The 10,438-nt window shown below is 41.6% G+C and overlaps 2 protein-coding genes across 5 annotated transcripts in view; one reads left to right on the forward strand and one right to left on the reverse strand.

The window, feature by feature from the left end:
- Window positions 1-6,335, reverse strand: part of MTO1 (mitochondrial tRNA translation optimization 1) — a 24,608-nt gene extending 18,273 nt beyond the window's left edge. The window contains exon 1 of one of the 3 annotated variants that reach the window (XR_003044479.1): window positions 448-694. Coding sequence is in view for 1 of the 3 variants with exons in the window: in XM_025042875.1 (XP_024898643.1) it covers window positions 448-664 (217 nt within the window). In the remaining 2 variants the exon portion in view is untranslated. Of the gene's footprint in view, window positions 1-447; window positions 784-6,182 lie in introns of those variants that run through there. The other 2 variants (XM_015600404.2, XM_025042875.1) reach the window with 2 other exon arrangements.
- A 101-nt stretch (window positions 6,336-6,436) lies between these two features.
- The window catches only part of CGAS (cyclic GMP-AMP synthase), a 49,539-nt gene continuing 45,537 nt past the window's right edge, over window positions 6,437-10,438 (forward strand). For both annotated transcript variants that reach the window (XM_025042876.1, XM_006926383.3), the window contains exon 1: window positions 6,437-7,223. In XM_025042876.1, coding sequence (XP_024898644.1) covers window positions 6,573-7,223 — 651 coding nt within the window. In that variant the 5' untranslated portion in view covers window positions 6,437-6,572. The remainder of the gene's footprint in view (window positions 7,224-10,438) is intronic.

The following is a 10,438-nucleotide window of genomic DNA, read 5'->3' on the forward strand; positions in this document are numbered from 1 at the left end:
TAAACATCCAGTGGAAATATAGACTGTAACAAACGGTAGCATCGTTCCTCAATGGTCGTTTAATAAACTTTCACTAATAACGTTTATTCACTCTTTAGCCAAAGCAACAAGTTAGTAAAGAGTAAATGGCAACAATGAAATAAGAAGCTATCAGCTAGTATTCTTAATTTTCCCCTTTCTCAAGACACCGCTCCCACATCCCTCAAGTAACTACTTTTGTCAGCAGCAGCGTACATGGTCCCCAGAATAGCCTGCCTAATCCAGAGTTCTGGCTCGGGCCTGCCTAATCTGCAAGACACAAACCACGCAAAAACCAGACAATAGGATTCCCAGTAGCCTAGGGAGAAAGAAGAGGTGGCCCACATTAGGCACTGGGAATGAGAAAAGGGGATTGATTATTCGTAGTTTAAGTACTATGCCAAGCTCCACACCACCTGCGCTCCTCACCGATCGTGTCCACGCGGTGCGTGAGTAGCAGAGTTCGGGAGCCGCACCGAGCGGCAGCAGCGGCTGCCTCAGTCCCAGCATGTCCTCCGCCGATAACTACCACTTCGAAGTGCGGAGTCCAGGGCGCCGCACTGTCACCACTGAGCCGAGCCAACGAAACCTGCTGTTTGGTGAGGGAAGCCGCAACCCAGCGACCACAACTTCGGAAGGAGAACATGGCTGGAGAAAGACAGAGTCTCTTTGATTCTGAACCTGACACGAGCGAGGGGCAAAAATTTAAGGTATGACAGAAAGTCTGCAGGGCGCAGCCATCTTGCTCTGATGTCACGACGTAGCACGTCTCCGTCCAGCGTCGCCGCTGATTGGCGGTTTGGCGCTACTCTACTAGTAAAGCTAGACCCGGCAACGGCTAACGGCGTTGGTGAGTGGGTGGTGTGTACCTGTTTGCCGGTTTGTCTGGACTGTCTGGTCACCTATGGCTGTGGTTTGGGTCTCCAACGCGGTCATTTTGTTTTTGTTTTTGTTCTCTTTTTCCTGTGATTTGCAGCCCTAATCGCCAGGTGGCCACCTATAATGATTTCGATCACTGTTTTACCAGATTCCTTGAATTTTCTGGTACACCATCACCTTGACTTTTGTTTATGAAGACTGTCTAAATAGGAATAGAATAGAAAGGAGTTTAAGTACGTTTGTGGGTGAACGATTCATGATGGCTAATTAGAGAAATCGAATGATTCAAGGTTAAATGTCCTTGATATGTTTAAAGCCTTAAGAAACTTTGGTTAAAGAGCGAAACAACCTGTGTGAATTTTACCGTTCTTCTTATTAAAAAATCTATCAAGTACATACTTTTGTTGTCTTTTTACATTAAGTGTTCTTTATAAATAATTTAAACCTAACGGAAATTAAAAAAAAAAACTTGTGAGAGTTTAACCTATAACTTCCCTGAGGCCCTCTGCAGCCATAATCCTCATCAGCATTTTATTGCCGCTATTTTTTTATACAATACTAATGCTATTATTATTTTGCATATATAATACTGTGATTATCTTGTTTTTGTTTGCTTTTTTTAACAACGTATTTTTGACTAGATGCCAGTATATATGAATCTATCCCACTTTTTAATGTTTATAGTATTCAATTGTGCATGTGAACCTTAATTTATTTAATCAACTCTAATTACTAGGCATTTGGATTGTTTCTAATTTTTTGATATGATGATCATCCTTGTACATATATCCTTTTAAATTTATGGGACTTGGATGTGGCTCGATAGTGTAGCGGTTAGCACGTTTGCTTTACACGTAGAAGGTCCTGGGTTCATTCCCCAGTGGAGCAACAGTCCATGGTCTATGGCCATGCCACCCTAAAGAAGCCCGATGTCTGATCTCGGAAGCTAGGCGGGGTTGAGCCTGGTTAGTACTTGGCTGGGAGACCACCTAGGAAGACCAGCTGCTGTAGGCATAAATAATAATAATAATGTATGGGACTCTTTCTAATGAAAATACTGTGAAATTACAGTGGTCCCCAACATTTTTGGCACCAGGAACCAGTGCTGCTATGAGAATCTAATGCCTAATGATCTGAGGTAGAGCTAAGGCAGTGATGCTGGCGCTGGGGAGCGGCTGCAAATACAGATGAAGCTTCGCTTGCTTGCCTGCTGCTCACTTCTTGCTGTGTGGCCCAGTTCCTAACTAGCCACTGACTGGTACCAGTCTGCAGCCAGGGGTGTGGGGGCCTCTGGGGTAAAAGAACTCCTCAATGTTTAAATTTTTGATGATTGCTAAATTAACATTCTAAAAACTTTGTGTCAGACTGTGTACTAACAGTGTAAGATTATTTCATCACACTGTAGCTAGCATTGGATTTTAATTAAGTTTTAACTATAAATATATTTTTGGTATTTTTAATGAAAATGGGATATTATATACACCATTTTATAATCTACTTTTGCACATAATAGTTTATCATGGATTTTTCTTACGACAATAAATACAGATTTATGTGATTTTCAAGGGCTACACAATGTACTATTAAATATTTTTAAAAATTAATAGCTTCAGTCTTTAATAAGCGAATCACAGGCCTACATTTTCAATTTTACTAATTCCTTCACACGGTATATATTTAAATGAAACCCTTCTCTTTCTTACAGAGACATTAATCACAGACTCAAAGATAAGATGTTTAGGCAGAAATTGGTATATATTTAACTGGATTTCTACTGTAAAAGAAGGTAAGTCTCTTCTTTATTCTGAAGTTAGTCTTTTACCATTGTTTTGGGGATTCCTCAAGACCATCCTCAGGTTTAATGATAAGTTAGAAGGACTTACAGAACTCTGAAAAGCTGCTATATTCATGGTTATTAAATTCAGAGAGACCAAAAACAAGCTTCCAGTTGTTTCTCCCTCTGGAGTAATACAGATAGGACAGCACTTAGATTTCCTAGCAATGATAAATGACAATACAAAGTATCGCCAACCAGGGAAGTTAACCCACACCCAGGCACAGAGGCAGAGACGGAGTGATCCTGTCCATGGCAGATGACAGAGAATGCTTGCTATTTAAATGAGCTGACTTATGAAATGGACTTGAGGTAATTCATCGTAAAAGGAAAAAAAGTTAGTGAAGAGTCTTTATTATCTGGTCTTCAAATAACTTCCTTAGTATCTTTCCTTTTGCATTTGCTGTTCCTTTAGACTGGAATACCTTTCTTTCTTCCCGTGCTCTGTACCCCTATCTTCCCACAAACTTTATGGTACTTCCTGTTTCAGAACAATGTCATTCAAGACAAAGGAACAGTTACACATAGGCAAGAAGACAGAGATTATATATGTTGATGCTTTGTTATCTTCACAACCATTTCCTGATACACTTTCTTTACTTCTAAGAAATCAAGGTATTCTGGTTTTCTTCCTATTTTTCTGGCTATTTTTTCTCAGTCTATTTTGCTGATTCCTCCTCTTTGAGCTTTGTTATAAAGTTCAAGGGCATAACCAAACCAATCCCCAAATCCTATCTTTAGGATTCTATCTCCTGGGACCACTCCTAATATCAATTCTATAGCAGTCTGGGACCAATCAGAGATAGAAATCACATGGTAGATTAAACAGGAGATATTTAATATAAGAATAAATTATAATAAAAGAATAACTATAAAATACAAAGAAATTCTATATAGCACCCTAGGGCTAAGGGGGAGTATCCAAAGAAGAATAAACTTGGAAGGGGTTCAGATCTCAAGGTCAAAAGGCCTTCAAAGAGCATGAGCTATACAAGGTAGCTTGCAGAGGGAGCAGCAGCTATATGTGGATTTCCTGGGCCATAGACCGTCTGTACACAGGGCTTGAAGAAAGATACAAGTGCCTGCTGTGTGAACCTCTGGACCGCAGGCAGCTGTGTGCAGGCCAGGCAGGAATTTGAGTTTCCCGGCCTAGTAAGCTATAGACAGGTTATGGCCAGGCCAACGCTGCAAGGTCCCGGAGGGATCACTTTCCAGGCCCCGGATAGGTTCTATCAGATTTTCTCATACCCACAATGCTGTCTTTTCCCCATTCAACCCCCTTCCACTCCCTCCACTATACTGGAAATTGCAGAAAACCTCTTCCTCTTGCAAATTCCCTTCAGCAACCTCTACTGAGAAAGATTAACATAGTGGGCAGTTCAAAAGGGAGATGCTTAAAGGAATTCTATTGTTTATCAGAAAGCATATATTGAAGGGGTATTTGGAGCCAAAAGGCAATAAGTTGATAACTGACATATCATCTCAAACTTCACAAGCTCCAGCCACACTTGTCTGAACAATCAGGCATTGCCCCACCTTAGGTCCTTTGCATTATCTTTTGCTTCTGCCGTGAGTGCTCTTTCCCCTGTAGCCCCTCCTTTAAATCTTGGCTCAAATGTCTCTCTCCAAGTATTTTAGTATTGTAGCATTCCTCACTCCTGATCCCTCTTGCATTTTTTTAATACAGCTTATAATCTACTATATGAGATAATTATCATATGTATTATGTGCGAAGAAGTTTTATTTTTTTCGTTTGTTTGTTTGTTTGTTTGTTTGTTTGTGTTACAGCTCTGGGCAGTGAGCAGTAGTTTGAATTGTGATATGAGAGATGTCTATTTCTCCCTGCCAGTCTGTAGTCTCCAGGAGGGCAAAGATCTTTGTTTATCAATATATCCCAAGAATGTAGAATAGTAGGCATTCAAATATTTGTTGAGTGACTAAGTTAATTACTGAAACAAATATAAAATATAAAGGGTACAATGTAAAATCAATGAGGTAAAATATGTACCCACAAATGAATCTCTTGGATTTTTCTTCTAGGTAAAGCCAAAGATTCATATCAAGATTCAACTCAAAAGTCATTCATTCCCTCTATGATCTAGACACTGGTTGCTATAGCAAGATTGAGCAAGGAACAAGTTTTCCTCCTTTGACAGGTTACCAGTAGAGATATTTGATTTCTGATGTGGTAGACTGCTTGCACCAGTGGACTTTTGAAGACTTTGGAAATGGCTGGAAAACAGCATTAAGTTAGCTGAATAGTCATTTACAGGATACTATGACAAGCAGCTGGAGCCCTTGGAGAAGAACAATTGAACTATAGAGCAGAGGTCTTTAGAATGGGGTAGGCATAACCCCTGGGCATCCTGGAAGACAAGTGAACTTGCAGTTTTAAGGAAATGGATTTCTAAATTTCAACTTCCATTTTACTCTTCTCTGAAATTGGTCAGCTTGCAAACAAGCCTGACTACACAACAGTCCTTCCATTTTACAAAAGAAAAATATAAACATCTCTCATATCACAATTCAAACTACTGCTCACTGCCCAGAGCTGTAAAAAAAAAAAACCAAACAAACAAACAAAAAAAACTGAAAAAAAATAAAATCTTCTTTGCACTAAAAGAGAAGGCTATATCAAAATATTGGATTCAGGGAAACTTTTTAAAAAAGGAATCATGGCATTTTTGTCCACTGAGAGATGAATGGATAAATAAAAGGTAGTATATACAGAGAATGGAATTATACAGCTTTAAAAGGACAGTTGACACATTACAACATGGATAAATCTTGAGAACATTATCTTAAGAATTAAGTGAAATAAGCCTGTCACAAAAGGACAAAGACTGTATGATTCCATTTCCATGAGGTACCTAGAGTAGTCAAATATATAGAGACAGAAGTAGAAGGGTAGTTGCCAGAGGCTGGAGAGAGAGGGGAATGAGGGTTACTGTATAATGGGTACAGAGTTTCAGTTTTCCAAGATGAAGAGTTCTAGAGGTAGATGGTGATGATGGCTGCACAATGTTAATGTATTTAATATCACCTTATTGTACACTTAAAAATGGTTAGGCTTGTTAAAAAAATAAATAAAAGTAAAGCATTCTAAATCCAAGGGCTTCCTCTCTCATATGTATTTCTATAAAGGGCTTGGCTTTAGAAATAGATATTCGAAAGCCTGTATTGAGATACTCTGGAATCTCAACCGCAGAAGTAGCATGGATTATTTAAAATGTATCATTTTTGATGGGCTTTTGAGAACTAGTGGATAAAACTAAGGAATAAGAACTTCACACAATTTTTAACATTTGCTTTCAAAATGTCAAATAAAATGAAACATTTATTCCAATTACAGTCAATCTTCACCTCTTTTCGTCTTGTAAAAGACCATTTTCTATTTCCTTTTAGTTAAAAAATTATATATATACATACACACACCCTTATTTAAACTCACCTGAACAAGTGTCTATTAACTTCAACAGGCAACAAACCCTGTAGTTTTTCCAAAATTCTTTTAGCAGGATGACAAATTCTGGTTTTCAAAGCTCCAGAGGCTATTTCCTGCTTTCCTCGGGTTTGGTTTTGAGTGTTTCCGAAGCCGTGGGCTTGGATGGCTGCGAGGAGGAGAACAGTAGGACCGTGGGCGGTCCGCCCCGTCGCGGCGGTGGTGTGGCTCCACGTGACCCCGCCCCCCAGCTTGGGGACACCTTCCGTGCGTGCTTCTCCGCCGCATTCGCTCCCTTCCCGCCAGTTTTAAGTTTCATTTCCAGCTGCGACTGCTGCTTCCTCTTCTCCCAGCTTTTCCCCGAAGTGAAACCAGCTTTCGAATAGCAGAGTGCCAGCCATGGATCCCCAGCGCGGAAAAGCGACGCGGACAGCTCCGAAGGCTAGAGCCTGCGCATCCAAGGCCTCGGCGCCGAGTGCGAAGGGCGCCGCGAGGAAGCCCAACGAGTCTCCGGTTGTTCCCGCAGCTGCCCGGCCCAACGCGCAGAGGCGCGGATCCACCAGGTCGTCGAGATCCCAGCAGAAAGAGAGCGCCCCTGGTCCCCAGGAGAGGCCGCCCGCGCGCGCGCGGTGTGCGGGCGCCAAGAAGGCGCCTCTGAGCGCTGAGGACGCGGTGGACGGGCAGGAGGGTCTGGCGGAGGGGCCGCTGCCTCCTGCGGCCATGCGGCCGCCGCTTTCCAGGGATGGATCTCGCCGCACGGAGGGCGCGCGGTCCGCTCCGGGGCGGAGACCCTGTCCCGCGCCCGCGGTACTCCACGGCCCCGACCCGCTGGTCGCAGCACGTATTCTCGGCGGGAAGGAGGCGCCGCCCGGCACCTGGAAGCTCCAGGCCGTGCTGGAGAAGTTGAGGCTGAGACGCCAGGAAATCTCAGCGGCTGCGGAGGTTGTAAACAGGGTCGTGAACCACTTGCTACGAAGAGTGCAGAGCTTCGAGTCCGAGTTTAAAGATGTCACGCTGCTGCGCGCCGGGAGTTACTACGAGCAAGTGAAGGTGAGCTTCCCAGCGCCTGCCCTCCTGTTCCCGCGACGCGCGGGCCCAGCTTCCTCACCCCTTTCCCAGCCTTCCCGGTATTACCCACCTCCTACGGTCGCTTACTTCCCTTCAGAAGTAACTCAAATTCCTGCTCTTTAGTTCTAATTAAAATGTTGAACAGTTGTTCATTCATTTATCCATCTCTGCATCCAGGGAACATACAATCAAGCCATACTGATTGCCAGCCACTGTCAAGACACTGCTGTTGGGGGTTGGGGAATTCAAATGTGTAGATTCCTCCATGCAAGCAGACCTGTACTGTGTTTCTGTAACAGTGCTATATTTGGTGGTTTCTGGTCAAATTATGGCTTGGATGATTAGGACTGATCTGCGAAAAAATCCACAAAATTAATATATCTAAGAAACTTTTTCCTATGAGGACATCTGTACTCAGGAAAAATATCTTCAGTCTCTCCCTCTACCCCCACCCCTCTCTCTTTCCCCAGTTTCTAATACAAATGTTATGGGAAGCTCACAGTGAGTGATGTTAAAAAAATGTTTTTAAAGAGAAACTCTCCGAAAGATACTAAAAAGCATACTTCCTACTTGCATACCAGTTGAAACTTTTTAAGTACGTATTCCATAACTCCATTTGTTTGCCATTAAAGTCATCATTCCAGTATAAATTCAAGGTTTAGGAGCAGGTTCCTGACTGGATTTTGTTTCTAGACCAGTGACAGATTTCTCTGGTTGTGCTTTTTGTCTAGGCTGTCAGTTTTCTGGGCACCTCCATTAGCTCTGTGTAAGATCTTGGGTGTAGTAGCACCAACAGAAATAAAGGCCGAACAGAATAGAGGCTGAGATCTTTATTAAGTAGTCATAATTTATTTTAGAGTTACATATTGGCTTTATTCAATTAACTGCTTTCCTCCAGAAGGTAGGTAATGGTAAAACTCTAGTTTTAGGGTTTTAGAATTATAAACTATCAAGTGAGCAGGCCAGTTATTATGCATCTTTGTATTTCTAAGCATTCAAATGAATGAATGCATGGGCTCAAGATGAATAGATGGGTGATCTCTCACAAGATCCTTGCCTTCTTAGGGTAGCAAATTCAGATTTAATTTCTATTTTAAGCATTTAGCCTGGTAGCCTTCAGTGGAGATTATCCTTTCGTATATTTTTGTCTTAGCCTTCCACCGATATTGTAAGCTTCATTGTTGTAGCATGTTTTACACAACTTTGCACCCTGTACAGCTTCTTATTTCATTGGTATGGACTTAGTGATATTTATTATCTTTGGCAGTGTTTGTATTGGTCTCTGGATCTTAAACTCTTAGCACCGAAGACCACTCATATAATTCCACCTAAAGTCTCTTGAAGCCTAAGTGAGCAACACTTTCATCATACTGTCTTGAGCATGATTTTTATTACATAAATATTTGTCAGTTCAATTATATAGAAGACCCAAGGGAAAAAGAAACTTACTAGTTAAAACTAGAGAACAATAAGACATTTAGAAAAGTCTCCAATCAGAACCACTCTCCTTTTTAAAATCACGCAGATGGAAAGAAATTCAATGAAATTTATTTCAACTAATTATAAAAGGTATACCTGTTTATTTTAGAGTTGACCCACTGTCTGCCCTTCAGCAGGTTCCCACAGTACAGTAGCACCCCCTTCCATCTTACCTCCTTCCTCACCCTCTCCCATATTCACCTCTATTCCATTGGAATGTCCCTGGAAAATTCAGAAAAACACATAGAAGACAATATTCTTCCTGTTTATTTTTTTCACTATTATTTTTTCTGTTATGCATATACTTGAATTGCAAGATTGGATTCCAAGCTCTTTATAACTGGTTGTCGGAAGCCAGCCGACGAAGTAATTGAGGGTACCTGAAAGGGGGAGCATGGACTGAGGAAAAGAAAGAAGACAGACAGAATTGCAGGAGGGAGCACAGATTCAAGCTGTGTCTGTGTCCCCGAGTTTATTTAGAACACACTATTTATAACATTACAATAAGAAAGACAGTAGTCAAGAACCAAAGTTAGCCAGATTACTATATCTAGTAGAACAATGAGATTCTCACAACTCAGAACTCTCTGCTAAACTGTTGCAAGGAATGTGCAGTGACTGCTATGTGAACAGTTACCTCCCAGTTTTTCCCAGCGCTTTACAATCTCAACTTCTTACATTGTTGCCAAGTACACAAATATCCTTGTTCCTTGTTATACGATTTCACATGTCCATAAGTGACTCCCCACATCTCCCCCTTTTTTATTTTTTAAATGCCCGAACCCTCCTGGTTCTGGCGCAAGGTGACTGTGCCTGTCTTAGGTGATCCCCTCACCAGATCTGAAACTTACCCGTCATCGGTACGTGCATTCTGTCATGCACGCCCTGTCTTAGGTTGTCCAGTCTCTGAGGGAGTCTTACCCGTCTTTGACTACCAGCCCCCGCGGGAGGGAGATATCTATCTTTTAAGCCGTATTTCGAAGTCTTACATGATGTAGGTTGGCCTGAAGTTTTAACATGGCACTAATGAAGTATTTCAGTAGAGAAGGAAGCAGGCACAAAACAACAATTACACAGGCTCCTATAGTCAAAACAGAAGCAGCTAGCTGATAGAAGGAAGACCATGAGGGGACAAGGCCCTTAAGGTGATCCAAAAATTCAGTGGCCAATTTATCAGCGTCAAATTGTAGAGGTTTAGCATTTTTAAGTCCTTGTATTTCTTTATGCAGGTTAATTAAATCTAAGGATACATTAGCATTGTGCCATATGCCTTTTAAATGATATTTTACTCAATCCCAGTCATAACTAGTCTCATTATATCTTCTAGATGTGACACAGATCCAATGATACGCCACATGACATTCTAGTTGAGATCTAATTTTTAGACCCTGGATTTCATCACCCAGGTATTCCACTGTCTTATACAGAGCATCTAACTTTTGTTCTAATTTTCTATCTATATTTTCCTGTGTTCCCAATGCTAAAGTAACATTTCTAGACAAATCATTGACATAATGAGCAGTTTGTACAGTTTGTGAGAGAGCCACCACAGTGGTGGCAGCAGTAGCTATAAGAGATACAATAGCAAGTATTCCTGCAACGATTAGTCCAATCACCCTCCTCATAGATGGCATGTCCAGCAGCGATGTGTTGTTCCCTTTCACAATGACATCTGGTCCTTGCCACATTGTTGGATGTAAGAGAGGTGGGTCAGGACA

Source organism: Pteropus alecto, unplaced genomic scaffold (genome assembly GCF_000325575.1).
Source record: "Pteropus alecto unplaced genomic scaffold, ASM32557v1 scaffold7, whole genome shotgun sequence".
In the NCBI taxonomy this organism is placed as follows: domain Eukaryota; kingdom Metazoa; phylum Chordata; class Mammalia; order Chiroptera; family Pteropodidae; genus Pteropus; species Pteropus alecto.